The sequence below is a fragment of the Castanea sativa genome, chromosome 1, assembly GCF_040712315.1.
Source record: "Castanea sativa cultivar Marrone di Chiusa Pesio chromosome 1, ASM4071231v1".
Classification (NCBI taxonomy): Eukaryota; Viridiplantae; Streptophyta; class Magnoliopsida; order Fagales; family Fagaceae; genus Castanea; species Castanea sativa.
The window spans coordinates 40,489,056-40,505,372 of record NC_134013.1 but is presented as its reverse complement, the minus strand read 5'-3'; the positions used below and the strand labels follow the sequence as shown (position 1 = coordinate 40,505,372).

At 38.3% G+C, this 16,317-nt stretch overlaps 1 protein-coding gene across 1 annotated transcript; it reads right to left on the bottom strand.

Moving 5' to 3' along the window:
- Positions 1-10,680: 10,680 nt before the first annotated feature.
- On the bottom strand, positions 10,681-11,282 carry LOC142627031 (uncharacterized). The gene is made up of 2 exons (XM_075800812.1): positions 10,989-11,282; positions 10,681-10,857 (listed from the first exon to the last, which is right to left on the bottom strand). The coding sequence occupies exons 1-2, from the start codon at positions 11,280-11,282 to the stop codon at positions 10,681-10,683; spliced, it is 471 nt and encodes a 156-aa protein (XP_075656927.1).
- Positions 11,283-16,317: the final 5,035 nt, after the last annotated feature.

The following is a 16,317-nucleotide window of genomic DNA, read 5'->3' as shown; positions in this document are numbered from 1 at the left end:
TTATAAACTATATTTTTTACTAACATCTTTAGTCTAAAAGAGTCGATTTTGGCCTATAAATCGAGTCTCAAAAACTCGATTTTCATGGTCGGATCAGGTCTGATGTGGCATTTTTTTCACGTGGACTCCACCTGGAAATTGAGTATTTGAGACTCGATTTATATCTTTCACTTTGTTTTTTCTTATTTTCCTTCTCCTTCTTTCTTTCTAAGTTTCATTTATTCTGTGCATCTGTTCTTCATGTCTCTCTCCTCACTACCTCTCCATCAGCTTCCTGCACAAGCTCAACCACCACAGGCCCATAGCCGCCGACCCAGCAGCGCGACCCAGGCGGCGCGACCCAAGCGCGAGACCCAGGTCGAGACCCGGTCGCGAGACCTAGGCGCGCAACCCAGGTCGCGACCCAAGTCGTGACTCAGGCGAGGTGAGGTGAGCTCTGATCTGATTGTTGTGAGATTGTGCTGAGAGGTGAGCTCTGATCTGATTGTGCTGAGATTGTTATGTTTCTGGGATTTCTTAAATTTTTTTTTTTTGGGAGAGACTTGAAATTTTTTTGGTTTATAAATCGAGTCTCTAAGACTCGATTTCCAAGTGAACACCACGTGGATAAAATGCCACATCAGACGTGATAGACCATGAAAATCTAGTCTTTGAGACTCGATTTTGGCCCCCCAAAATCGACTCTCTTATACTCGAGATGTTAGTATTATATTAACTTTCAAAACAGTACCTACTAACTATATTCTTGAGCAATTATGGCTAATGGCCAATTTTCCCCCAAAACCATGATCAAACTCAAATACCCACAACAAAAATTCAAAGCAGAACCAAAACTTAAACCCAATCTAAGAGAGAGAATCGGAACACCCACAGACCCACTGCCACCAAATCGCCACCCACATCTATAGCAACCTGCGTAAACCCATAGTGAACCCATCTCCACCAACAACACAACAACCCCCTACCGCTGCCACCATAAATCTGGCATCAATACCCACAACAAAAATTCAAAGCAAAACTAAAACCCACATCCAATTTGAGAGAGAGAATCGGAGTGAGAGAAAGAGAATCCACCGTCGCCACCGCTCCAAACCACCACGCCGTCGATCTCCAAACCACCACGCTGTCACCGCCGATGTCAATCTCCAGTCCACGCCGATCTGAGAGAGACACCAAATCAGAGAGAGGGGAGAGAGAAAGGAAGACGAGAAATGAAAGAGAGGAGTGACTGTATGATTGAAAGAACTAAAGAAGAGAGAGTGATTGTGTTGGAGTATCTTCAGTCCATAGTTGCTAATTTTTTTTTTTTTTTTTTTTTGGGTTTTGTTAGTTGATTGTGTTGGAGTATCTGAGTTTGATCATGGTTTTGTATATATTTTTGCTTATTTGGATGCTAAGAAAATGAAATAAAAGAGAAGAAAATCTTGAATTTCTTATTTTCTAGGCAATCATGTTCTTGGGGGAAGAACATGAAGAACAATTATTTTTAACTAAAATTTTTAATATTTTTATTTTAAAATTATTGATAACTAAAATTTTATTTTATTTTAAAATAAAATAAAATATTTTTAATATTTTTTTAATTCTGCCGTTTGCCATGTGTGCATTTTCCGTTTCTGATGTAACGGCAGGGACCAAAACAGGAAGCATTTTTTAGGATAAGGACTAAAAGCGGTAAAAATAAAATTTAGGAATCAAAGTGGGAATCGCCTGAAAATGTAGGGACGAAAATGTGATTTCCGCCTTTTTTATATTTTAATAATAAAAATTATCTAATTAGATTAGGGTTTCTCAAAAAAATATACAATTTGATTAGGAGTATTTTTGACATTTTTTGAAACCATAACTAATTTTTTAAATTCTCTTAATATATAGAAGTTGACAAACACAAAATCCACCACCTTAGCACACATCCCCAAATTCAAGAAGATTTTCTTTATTTCTTACACTGAATAAATTATATAGTACTTATGAATAAACTATATAATGCTTATGAATAAACATTTCTGAATCTATTCTTGTTCTTTAGTTCACTACTTGAAATAAGCCTAATTCATATAATAATATGATTTTTTTTTATAAATTATTATTTTTCATTTTATTAATATTAGTTCACTTCTTTGTAGTTTCCTGCAGGTCTATGCAGAAACGAGCCCAGCCTACTAGAGGAACAGCGTCTATTGCCATCCTAATAGGACCTGTCCTAATGCTCCTATTACTTTTGAAAGTAGAGTTAGAGGGACCTATACTTTATATTGCTCATGCCTATGAATATGATTTTCACAAGCCAAACCTTATTAGTGAATGTTCGGTAATTTTCTTCAATTCCATTTTCAACGGATATCGTTACCATTGGCATTATGTTTTTAACCTTTTTCATTTTCCTGTTTCTTTAATTTTGGTTGCAAATTTTTAATTATAGCCATTTGAATTTGGCTGTCATTTGCATGGTATTCAATCAAGAAGATTCAATATCTGGTGATCAAGTTGCTTCTGATAGACTCCCATTGATTAATATCATTGTAGGTTGTTGACGGCAAGCTTTTTTAAACATGCTATCTCATGGCTCTTGATTCTTGCTACAAACAATTATGTAATAGTAGGATTCTATGGAAGTCTTGAAACCTTAACTATGTTCTAAATTTCTAAGAGAACTTTTGTAGGAATTAATGTAGTGGTTAATCATTTTACTTGCCATTGTTGGAGATGATATTCTTTGTAGGAACTATTTTAATGAAATGGAAATCACACAAAAGTTCTGCTTTTATTATGTGCTGTTAACTCTTGAGCTTTCTATTGTTTTTAGTCTCTATATTAGTTCAACCTTAAAGAGAATCTTTTTTTTTTAAAGTACTTTTGTTCTCGGCTTGTTTAACTTTATTTTTTACATTTTATAGTATTACTATTTTTAATTTTTTTTAAAAAATATATTCTCAAGATTCACATGGGTTTCTAGGTGTTCTTGTGGTCTGGATTTTTCTACTAATGTGGCTATAGCTTATTTTCTCTCTTTTTTTGCATGTTGTGATGCAGATAGATAGTTTTGAATGCTTAAAGGAAAGCTGCACTATTGTCTTTGACTGAACTCTTGGAGTATTTGGCTAAAGTTAGTGAACACTCTACCATCCCATGCAAGCATGGAAATGAAGCTATCCTTGATAACAATGATGTCAATAGTGGGCGAGTGAAGTGAAGGCTACTATTCTTTGTAGCCAAAAATTAGGAGTGAAAATAACAATAATGTTTTCTAGATATAGAAACAAGCTTCAAAATTTTAGCTTTTCATCTATAAAGCAAATGTAAGCTTCTTTTTCATTTGTTGTCCATGGAAAGCTTGTAATATTTGTCATCCATGGAAACCTTGCAATGCGAGTTTCTTCTTGCAATTCACCATTTCCTCCCCCTCCTCCCATGGTACTTTTTTTTTTACTCTTGTAACATGTTCAGGGAAAAAATGAGTTTTTCCTATTCTTATTTACACCTATTGAGCATCCACAGCAGTGGAGCTAAATTTTTAGCTTTTTAGCTACACAAAAAGTTACTTTATCTATTTTACCTTCTCACATTCTACAGTAGTGGAGCTATTTTTAGCTTTTAACAGAATAAAATAATATAAACACTACAATAAAATAATATTTCATTCAACCACCAACACACAACCACAACCACCGTTAAACCCATAAAAATTACTGTACAACCACAACCCCACCGTGCCCATCAAATCCCATCAAAACCAGTGAAGAAGAACAAAACAAAAACCTAGAAAAATCAACACGGCCAAACTGAAACCCATGCCCGATACTCTGTCCGATTCAGTATCGGTGGACGAGACCTGCACCGAGGGGCACGGTTTCATGGTCTTCACCGACGAATCGAGCCTTAACTGATATGGACCGCCCGATTTTGCTGCCAACGGCGTGGCTCGGTCCTTCACGATCGAAATCGGAGCAATGCAACATAGTGGATTCAACACAGCCAAACCGAAACCCATGCTTGATACTCTGTCCGATTCGATACCGGCCGACGAGACTTGCGCCAATCATCAATCAGTGATCATAGACAGTGATGATGAGTGCAAAGCGAAACGGAGTGCTTCGATTTGAGGTGAGTCGCCGATGCTTTGGTTTCCGATTACGCTACAACTCTCTCTTGGCTTCAATCTCATCGCTCTACTCGTGGGTCTGAGGCGGATGGCGGATCGGCGGCGTGGGTCTGAGGCTGATCGGCGGTGGGTCGGTGACGTCGAGCTTCGGAGTTGAGAGAGATGAGGTTCAGATGTGATGAGAGAGAGAGAGAGAGAGAGAGAGAGAGAGAGAGAGAGAGAGAGAGAGAGGCACAGTGTGATTATTTTAATAGGAAGCTGAAATAAAAAATTATTATTATTTTTAGCTCTCATGAACAGTGCACATCTATTGATAGATGTGCACTGTTCATGAGAGCTAAAAAAAATAGATTTAGCTCCACTGTTGGAGCAAGCTTTTTTATGTTTAAGGAGCTAAAAAATACCAATATAGCAATATACCACCACTGCTGTGAGTACTCTTACAATGTTAACTCAGCAATTTAGTTCACAAGAAGGTGATCTAAAAATTAAATCTTCAAACGCCACCTTAGAAAGCACCCCCCCCCCCCCTCTTTTTTCGTTTGATTTAAAACTACTCACAATTCAATATTTCGGGGATTGCGACATTGATAAAAGGAAACACTACAATGATAGAAAATTTTCTAATTCATTTTTTTTTTCTCATAAATAAAACCTATCACACAGGTTTATAAACACATCAAAAGATAAGATTTTGTCAAAATTCTTTCTAAAATTTTCTAATTTAGAATACATCCATCTGAATTAAAATGTGTCATGAATCAGCACAAACTCATTATTAGAGCAGTGTAGGCCTTATACTTGACAATTAAATGCCGTTGGAGTATCCCATCTAATATTAGCCTCCCTCCATTTGTCAATCCGTTCTTGCTGTATACTTTAAGAAGCAAATTGAGAGTTTCTTGGTCAAGTTGATTAGCCAACTTTGGCATTTTCTCCAACAGCTTAGAAAATAGGCAAAGATATTTCTTGTTCCCATCGAATCATTTCACTTTCCATTTCCAATTCTTGCAAAAACAAGTCCGCACTTGTTCCTGAAATGCTACATGCACAATGTACAACCTTATTACCAGCAATAATAGTTGGGGAACACTTCATCTCAGTAAAGAAACTCAGCAGATCCTCAAAGTCCTTGTTCTCACAGTACCCACGAGCAATTTCATTAATAACTAGGCTACTTGGCTCCAAACCGGAAACCACAGCCCTATTAACAAGATTTCTTCATTCTTGAATCTTTCTATCCTTACAAAGTAGTCTAATGACATTCTTAAAACTAGATTTCTCTGCATCACTCATATTAACATTCATCTCCAACAAATCCCAACAAACTCGATACGCCAATTGAATTTTCTTCTTTTGAACCAAAAGATCAAGAAGAACACAACAACACATCATGGAGGCACTAAACCTTGCCCCCTCATTCGATCATACACAATAATAGCTCTCCCTAATTCACCCTCACCAACATAAGCTTCAATCAAATTATTGAAAATTTCATGACCATCCAATGAAATTCCTATACTTTCAGTTTTACAAAGCAAGAATTTAGCTTCCCTAAGCATCCCCACATCCAGGTCTGATCCTTGGTTGCATCTACAAAGAAATGCACAGCTTCTGGGCAAAGATTGAGGTGAATGCTAAAGAACATAAATTTTAGTAAAATGTAAAAAATAAATTCAAAAAAACCAAAAACAAAAGTTTCCACAAAAAGAAAAACAGGAGTCTCGTGATATACAATCAAATTCATTTTGGATCTTAATCCACCAGATCCAATTAATCAATCAGCATGAGGCCAATCACGGTCAACTATCTTAGGTCCATGATGATGAAGAACAAGCTGCTATGACCTTCCTGGACTCTCACGCACGCCTGAAATCATGGGCGGGCCTCAGAGTTGGAATTGCATGAAATTTGATAGGCTGAAGCAAAAAAGTCTTCTGAGCAATAGTCATCGCTTTGCCATGAGGTACTCCTTGAAAATAGTGAATTCCTTCATTTAGGCCCCAAAAACTACAATTTTGCCGTTTACAGTAATTTTTGTTTCCTTAATAATGTCTCACTTGTTTTGGGACGATCCTTATGTGGCGTTTGGTACAGGGGAATCCACATTACTCCTAGCATCCAAATTCCTAGAAATGTGATTCTTTGTAATCTAGATGCCTAGGAATGTAGCTATTTCTATGTTTGGTTTCATTGGAAATCTCTTAAGATTCCTAGGGATGTGATGATAATGTTTGGTTTATTCTTAGGAATCTTAAATGAATTATTTATTTTTTCCATTCTATCCTTAGATTTGAATGTGAACTGCTGAGTTCTTTAAAAAAATCTTCCTCTAAATAAATAATGAAAAACAAAATATAAACTATTAATAATTTGTTGAGCAACACACACAACAACAAAAGTGAATATCTGACAATAAAGGAGGGTCTCCTTCAAACTTTTTTTTTCCACACGTAAAACCTAAATAAAATTTTGTTAAAGAATATATCAACAGAGTTGTCTATTTTGTTTATGTTATTTTGGTAGGAAAAGATAAAGACAATGGAAAAGATATCGACGATTTGTTTCTTAATTGCTTAAATGATAAGGAAAAAGGGTTAAAATTGCTAATTTATAAAAAAATACAATTTTCTTTAAGTTTGAGAATTTGGATACCCATCTGTTTTAAAGGGAATCCACTTTTCTACTGATAGGGGTTTAAAGGAGGAATTCAGATTTCCCCGGCATTTGATTTCCTAGCGTGATTTGCAACCAAACATGAGAATCTTTAAATATTTCTGGGAATCCTAAAACATTACTCTGTACTAAACGCCACATTAAGGTCAATAGTTTATGATTTTGCATTTAACTCAATTTTGTCATTTTTGTTAATTTTGGTATTTTGTCACCTAATCACATAATTAGTACGAATTAGGGTTTCAGACATTTTTCTCAGTATTTATATGTTTTGTTGCCTTCAAAGGCAAATTAAACTATTATCAATAAACACAGACTTTTGTCAAATTATATCTATCGTGGATTCCAGTTTCTTCTCCTTGTGGATTCAAGGAAATCCCTCGTGGATTCGAGGTTTAATACCTGCAACTAATAGTTTAGTTTTTATTCCATCAAGAGAGTATCATGTGCATTTCTTTAGGTTTCTGCAACATCACTTGACCTAAATACTTCTAATCTAATCTTTATAAGAGACTAACAATTTAATATGCTACTTAACTAGCTAGACAAGTTTCGTAAGCGGCATTATCTTTGTCAGTTCAACAATGTAAGAAATTTGCCTTCTTTATAATCTTTTGACTAATGCTAAACTTTCAGCACTATAGGTGCGTTTAGCACAAGATCAACAATTGGTTAACTTCTTTAATTTTTTGCCACCCAATAGGGAAAATTAGTAACTTCATTTTAGTCTTTATGCACTTCTATGTATAAAACTCTCATTCTATTTTTTTTTTTTTTTTGATAACCTGGAATTCAATAGCAGCAAAACTAAAGGGGAACCATAGAAGCAGGACAAAGCTTGCTATGATACAACCCAGAGCAGTCCGAGCTTATAAGCTCAAGCAAATCCAAAGGAGGATCAACATAAACAATAAAATCTCTATCTTGAGTAATCCCTTTCTTGGCAAGAACATCTGCACAACCATTTGCTTCACAATAGCAATGACCAAGCCTAACTAGGGGGATTTGACTAATCAAGCACCTACAATCATCAACAATAGGAGTGACCACATTATTAGAGCAGAGAGGGTTAGCAAGGATCTCAATTACAGCTTTAGCATCAATTTGAACATCAACAGCACACAAGTTAAGCTCTTTGCAGAGGGTGAGGCCATCTCTAAGGCCCCAAAGCTCCGCGGTAAAGCTGGTTGCTCTCCCTATGTTTCTTGAGAAACCCTTGATCCATTCACCACGCTCATTCCACAAAATACCTCCACACCCAGCCAAGCCTGGGTTACCACTGGAAGCACCATCAGTGTTGAGGCGGGTCCATCCTTGTTGTGCCTTTCCCACCAAATTTGCATCACCCTTCGTGCACCAGCTTGCTTTGGATTTAGTGCACAATATTGAAACTCCGATGCACTAAAAAGGATATCCTTGTGGAGGTTAGCTTTGTAGGGGCAATTATTAAAAACCATGCCATTCCTTTGCTTCCATATCATCCAAATAGCAAAAGCAAATATAATTCTCCAAGGAGTATGACTTCCCATGCGGCACAAGGAATCCTTACAATTTTTGCTAAGCCACTAAAGCATATCTTCCTCAAAAAACCTGTCATTAGCTTTAATTCCCAGCTGAGTCCAAATGTTTTTTGCCGCCACACAGTCACGCAGCCCATGCAGAATAATCTCTGGCTCCCTTTGTCAAAGTTGACAGGTTTCCAAGTCCCTTAAACCCCTTCTAGCAAGACACACTGCCACTCCAATGCTATCATGAAGGCACATCCAAATGAAAAACTTGATGCGCGTCAAGGTCTCCATTTTCCAGACCCACTGACTTGAGAAAGGAGTAGGAGAATCTTGATAGTTCATAGCCAAGTCATAAGCTGATTTGAGGTCTAAGTCCCCATGATTCGTGCCACTCCAAATCAGCCTATCTTCCATACTTGGGACCAAAATGGAATGAGGAATGGACTTCAGCTCCATAAGAATAGAATCAGGGAGAGGGAGGGACAATTTAGACCAATCCCACCTACCAGGCCCATTAAAGTCCTTTACAAACAAAATCTCTTCTTCCTCCAAAAGAGGACCTTGGATAGCTGATCTCAAAGGGCCACTCATGGTCCAATTATCATGCCAAAAGCTAAGCTTACTACTTCCTCCCGGAATCCATCTCATGCCTTTTTTAAAAACCGCCGAACCCTTTTTCATTGCCTTCCACACCCTAGAACAAGGAAGTTTATCGATGTTCCTAGAATTTAACCTTCGGTTCGAGCAATACTTACTTTTGAGCACTTTGGCCCAAATAGAGTCATTTTTTGTGTGAAATCTCCAATTAAGTTTAGTAAGGAAAGCTGAGTTCTTTCCTTTAGCCGATTGGAGGCCTAAGCCTCCCTCCTCCTTAGATCTAGTGACTTTGTGCCATCCCACCCAATGAGTCTTTCTGATTGTATCAGTGGAGCCCCATAAAAAGTTCTGGTTAACTCTATTAATGTTTTCAAGCAATTTTCCTGGAAAGGCAGCACACTGCATAGTGTAAGCAGGAACCGTGGAAGTTGAGGCTTGGATAAGAACAACTCCTCCCACCATTGAGAGAAGATTGGCCTTCCACCCAGCCAACTTTTGTTTGATCTTATCCAACACAAAATTGTAGTCTTGACTACCAGTGCCCTGATGCTTAATAGGGAAACCTAAATACTTGCCTAGGTTAGGCGTTGACTTAAATCCCAAAATGTCGCACAAAGATTCCCTAGTGTCAATGTCCACATTAGAGGAGAAAAACACCATGGACTTACTGTCATTGATGGTCTGACTAGATCAGATGCAGAACTCATCAAGCACATCTCTTATGGTAGAGTAGTTTACGTGATCCGCTTTGGCAAAGAGAACTAAATCGTCGGTGAAGAACAAATGAGAGATTGCTAAACCACTTTTGGAGCTTTTAACAGGAATCCAGCTTTTCTCAATGCATTTTTCTTCAATAAGATACCCAAGGACTTCCATACACAGAATGAAAAGGTAAGGGGAAAGCGGATCCCCTTGCTTGATGCCTCTGGTCGAGAGAATAGGATCAGCACTGCCACCATTCAAAAGAATAGAGGTGGACATCGAAGAAACGTAGCCCATAATAAGAGACACCAACTGATCAGGTAGGTTAGAATTGATCAAAACTTCTCAAATAAAACTCCATTCTAGCTTGTCATACGCCTTTTCTAAGTCTAGCTTTATTGCCATATAACCCACCTGGCCTTTCTTGGAGCTGATAGTATGACTGAGTTCTTGCACAACAATGGCATTATCCACCCCCTTCCTACCCGGGTCAAAAGCTGATTAGAAGGGAGAAATAAGCTTGTCAAGAAAATGCCTCAATCTGCACACAATAATTTTTTTCACAAGCTTGTACACCGTATTACAGAAGCTAATAGGGCGGTAATTTCCTAAAGTTTCTAGACCCGAAATCTTAGGAATTAGGGCAATGTCGGTCTTGTTTAGGTAGCTAGGAATTTTCCTCTCCTCAAAAGCAAGTTTAACTTCTTTTTTAACCGACTCACCAACTATAGACCAAAATCTCTGAAAAAAACTGGGCATGTAAACCATCAAGACCCAGAGATTTTCAAGGTTTCATCGCCCAAAGACCATCTTTAATCTCAACATCAGAGAGAGGCATGCTAAGTGAATTATTCTCCTCCTCAGTGAGGGCAGATTGCCATCGAAAAGGTTGAGGAGGAGTGAGGGGAGCACTATCCAAACTAGAAGTGAACAGCCTATCAAACCCTCTCCTAATGAACTCCAAAATCTCCATTTCATTATGAATCCAATCTCCTGCATCGGTTTTTGTACAAGAAATTCGATTACGCCTTCTTTGAACAATGGCAGACACATGATGGAAAGATGTATTTCTATCTCATGCACCAATCTATTAATTTAAGATTTCTGAACCCAAAGCTCCTCTTCCTGCCTCAGAATGTCATTTAACTTGCTGTGAAGTCTGTTTTCCAAGGCTAGCAAGGATGAAGAGGGGTTCATCATTAAAGCTTTTGGGACTCCACCCAATCTAGCCATTACTCGATTCTTTTTGGCGAATATATTACAAAGACAACCCTGGGAAAAGTCAGGTCTTCAAGCCAAAAACTTTAAAACCTAAAAGGCCGAGGGAGGTATACACCACTACTCGGATCAGATTCCAAAAGAATGGGGCAGTGATCAAAGTGACAGCGAGCCAAATGACTCACCCTCGCATTGGGATGTAATGCACACCAGTTTGGATTGACAAAAATCCGATCAATTCTTTCTTGAATTAGATTCAATATATCTCTCCGATTAGACCAAGTAAACCGGGGACCCCAAAACCCCAGATCAATCATATTACAGCTATCAAGACAGTCTTTGAAAATTAAGGACTGGTTGGCACTGACAGCCCTACCCCCAAATTTATCCCCATCAACAAGCATTTCATTGAAAACACCAGCAATAATCCAAGGCTTGTCATGGAGGTTAGTAATAATTTTCAAATTATTCCACAACATACGTCTTTCACGAAACCTAGGACTAGCATAAATGGCATTAAAAATAAATTCAAGGTTGGAAGAGGTTACCTTAACCAAAACATGGATTTCCTATTCAGTCTTGGCAAGCTGAGCAACATGCATCTTCTCAGTGTTCCATATGAGCCAGAGGCCACCAGCATAGCCTATTGTGTCTGTATGTATCGCTCCATCAAATGAGAGCTTGTTCGTAATATCCTTAGCTCTCTTGTCGCCTATACGAGTCTCCATGATGATCATGATGGCCGGATTATGGTTAGTAGCCATTTTAGTAGCATGCTTAATAAACGAAGCCTTTGGCGCACCCCGACAATTCCAAGCAATCACATTTATGACTAAACAATGATTTGGAGTTGGGAAAGCATCATACGGAGGGAGCAATCTCACTTCCTCCGTCAAAATCCATCCGATCATCCTCTCCACTTCTACCATCTGATTGTTGCCCGGCATCAAAATCACTCAAAGCTTCAGAGGAAGAAGACCTACTGTCGTACTCCTCGGAGTTAGAGGAAAGGAGAACTTCCATATTTTGCAAATCTTTGCATTGAACCATTCCATTTCAAGTATGGGGCGAGCTCGGACTTCATCGGCGACCACTGTAGGAGTTTCCACAGCCCTCCCCTCCAACTTCATTGCCCACCTCGCTTCACGATTTGCTTTGGAATTGGAAATCTCCATTAGCATCCCCTTGAATTTTTTTAACACTACTTGACCAAACACCCGTGGAAGGAAGTTTCTCAGTATGTGAAGAAAGGGAAGTTGAAATTTTCCCTTTGCTTGGAGCGGCTTTGCCCTAAGAGATGGGTGATGCCCTGCCTCTCGCAATGCCTTTTTTGCCCTTCATTGAAGTGGCCATGAGCTTTTCCAAGCTTAACCCCTAATTAAACTTCATGGAAGGCCCAATAGGAAGCTCGGCCTGTGTAGTCCTTGAGAACCCCAAGCCCATAAGCCCCCTACCTCATTACCCACTAAACTGGACTCCAATTCCGCTGATGGGTTCAACTCACTTCGAGCTTTTCTCTTCCCATCAGAGCTTTTTAATCCAACTGGCAGCCTATCACCCTTATTTGTCTCCAACGTCTCCATCATATTGGCATCTTTGAAAGAATGGTGCAATTTGGGTTTGAGGTTAGTGGTGCTTTCCTGGCCAACTTTAGAACCTTTCCTTCTTCGTGAAACCACCATCCAAGACTCGAAGACAGCCTCGCATGACTCAACCTCGTGCACCTCGGGAGCCGGAGAGGCTTGGGCTTCCTTGTCAACCTTTTCCGTATTTTCCGCATTGGCCTGAGGCGAGGGAGGTCTGATGGAATACTGGCAAATTTCCTAACGATGGCCAATGCGCCCACATAGGAAGCAAAGCTTCTGAAGACCCTCATAAACTACATGTTGCTGGTGTTTTCCGATACAAACCGTCGTGACAAGTGGCTTACCGATATCGACTTGTATGCAAATATGAGCGTATCTGCCTCTGGCCTCCATGGCAGTATGAGTATCGACCCTTAGGACATTCCCCAAAGCTTGCCCAATTTGTCGCAGGACCTCAGTGTCATAATATTCTATGGGAAGTTCATTTAGGCGAACCCAAACCGCCACTGAGGTAACTACGGCTTCCGACAGCTTAAAATTAGCTTCCCATTTACGAATGGATAGAAAGTGCTCCTTTATGAACCAGGGGCCTTTCTTGAGAACTGTTTCAAGATCTTCCTAAGTCGAGAATCTCACTAGGAAAAAATCCTTGCCAAGGTCCACCATGTCTATCCTTCCTGTTGGTTTCCACAATCCCATGATTTTTTTGTGGAGAAAGGAAAACCCAACTGTTCTCCTAAAAACCTTAATGATAATGGCCTTAAATGAAGTTCTCTTTGAATCTTCTAAACTACCAGGCTCACTAAAAAGTCATGTACCAATGAAGGATTGAGGATTAAAATTACCCCCCCCCCAAAAAAAGGAAAGATTTATCATACAAGAATCATGATTTGGAACTCAAACAAAATTAGCTGCAAAAAAAAAAAAAAAAGATTCTGATAATAGACAGTCAAATATGTCTCAACCACTTTGGAAACAAAACAAGTTTGCTTTTGAAAATAACCTTGAATTCACGACAGTTCCTTGAATCCACAAGAAGAAAGGTTCTGGAATCTAATAGAAAATAGAAAGACAAAAGTCTGAATTTTATTGATTGAATAATTGTTAAAAACGTTTATAGACTTAGGAGTCTATTTAAGGGCTCCGTAAGACTTGATAGACAAGAAAATATACTCTAAAATAGCTCATAATTAATACCTAACCATAACATGAACCAAATTTGACCTAAAAATCATTACAAGCACCTAAAAACAAGGAAAAAATAACTTTGAACCTAAAATGACAAAAATTACAAATTAAATACAAAAATTAATAAATTGCAATAATTAAATAGTAAATTGTGTCCTACATTAGATATAGCAAAAACTATACCAAATCAAATAAAGTGATTCACGTCCAAAAAACTAACCCAAACCAATCAATATTTCGAAATCCAAATTGGGTAAAAGAACTCACAAAAAAAAAAAAAAAATTTAAGGTTGCATCACCACAATCACAACAACTCCGACATATTTTCCAGGTTCTAGCACCTAATTCGGCGAAGTCATGGAGGTTCAGTGCTAAGAAGAGCAGATGACATTTGGTTTTGGTGTTTGGGTTATCTTTGATTCCTCCTCTAAAAATGGCATGCGATGGTTTTTTTTTTTTTTTGGAATTTGGGGATTTATTTGAGTTCTTCTTGTGTGTGCTAATTGTATATGGTGTTTGTTAAGAGGATGACATGGTTTCCCCTCATTGCATGGAGTAAAACCTCACTTTTATGCAAGACCAGACCGAATTTAAACTCTTTTTGAAAATACACTTGGCCTTTTACCTTTAACTTTTAGAGACCGGATCATATGGTCCTACTAGGTTAACTGGGAACCGTTAACCAAGATGGTTCTTTTAACCTAAAAACCGTCCTATGTCGGATTTCATAGTTTAGGACTGAGCTTAGAATTGGATCTATCCAAACCAGTGGCAATGGTGTTAAAATTCTTTTCCTTCTTTCTCTCACTGTTTTTATTTTTTTTTTATTTTATGTATATAGCCCTACTCAATAATGTCTTCACTATCTCACCAATACAACATATTTTATAAAGAATATTATTCCTTTTCTAATTTCCATCTAGTGTATCAAATGCTACAATATGGAATTTAAACCCTAGATATTATTGAAACACCAAGAAATGTCAATCGGTTTAGTTACAAAACACTTGACTCTAAAATTTAGGGTCCGTTTGGTTGGGGTAGAAAATTTGGATAATAAAATATGGGAAAGTGGTAGAATAGTGAGAAGATAGAAGAGATATGTCATATTTATTTGGTTAGGAAGATGGAAAATGATATAAAAAGTACATTGTATAAATTTATCTAAAGTTCCTAGTAGATATATTGTTTTTTAATAAATATCTTATTTGAAAGAAAAAAAAAAAACCAAAGTTGAGTTAAAAAATAAAACCAAGTGGAGCTCTCTCTCTCTCTCGTGCCTACACGAGTCCCTCCCTCCCTTGGCCTTGAGCGAAGGGCATTGTTTTTTCGTTTTTTCTACAATAACCTTGGCTGACAAGGTTGCTGACAGTATGCATAGAATGAAATTGATGACTAAGGAAGAAGAAATTATAGCTATTTATGAGGAAGGACGAATGGAAGCCCTTGAGAGTTGTCATCTGAGTCTGATCGGGAAATTTTTAACGTGCAAATCTTTTAATAAATTGGTGGTGAAGAATACAATACGAAGGTTTGGATGAATCTCTACACATATTAAAAGTGGGGCCGAATCTATTTCAATTCAAGTTTCAATCTGAATTCGAGATGGATAGGGTTCTAAGAGGGGGTCCTTGGTCTTTTGATAATCAACTCCTTATGCTACAAAGATGGAGGAAAGGAATGAATGTAGGAAATATTCGAATGGAGATAGCATCGTTCTGGGTTTAGATCTAGGGGGCTCCGTTTGATATGATTTCTCCACAGGTGGAGAAGGAAGTTGGAAGCAGATTGGGAGTGGTTGAAGAAGTAGAAGAGAGAAAATGGAAGGATGATATCAAATTTTTTATGTGAGTACGAGTTGCTGTAACAATAACAAAACCTTTGCGAAGAGGTGGGTTTATTGCTGGTTCTAACGGCAAGCGTCATTGGGTGTCTTTTAAATATGAAAGACTCCCTATGTTCTACCATTTTATGGGATATTAGGCCATGATATAAAACACTGTGCAGCGCATTATGCAGCGGAGAAAAATGGTGGAAGCTTGGAGTATCAATACGGTGATTTTCTTAAGGCAATAGGGGGTCGAGTGAGGGTTGTGCCAAACCAACATACCAATCCCAAAACCAATTCGGAGGAGGGTGAGGATAATGATATAGCAAATTCGGTGGTGGCTGACTTAGTAAAGATGGTGGCAGTGATGAAGGACAGTCCAGAAAATTCGAAAAATGGTGGACGAGGGTGAGTCTGTGAATCCAATGGAGGTAATTTCGCATGTAGAAGCTAATGTGGAGGGAAAGGAGTCTAGTGAAGTAAGGGTAAGGCTAGAAATCATAATAATAGATAAGGAGAATAATGATTTTGCCAAGAATTTCGGTGATGCTCTGTTTTCAGTGGATGAGGGCAGAATAAGTTGCATGACAGATTCAACTCAAACTCACGTGCTTGTTAACACTCTTAGTAATTCCACGAATTTGGAGAATTTTGGGCCATCCTCTTTTAAGCCCAAGGCCACGTGGACTAGGATAAATAGAATGAATTTTGGGCTTGGTGGTTTAGCTAAGGCCATTGCAATTCCTGGATTGGGTGAACGTGAACAGAAGGATGGGGAAATTGGGCAGCATGAAGAACAAAGGACTAAAAGAAGTAAACAAGATAAGGTGGAAGGAAGTTTTGTTGATATATCGGTGGGGGTGGACAGCCACCCTTGTCGGGAGCAATGAGGCTGATTAGTTGGAACTGTCA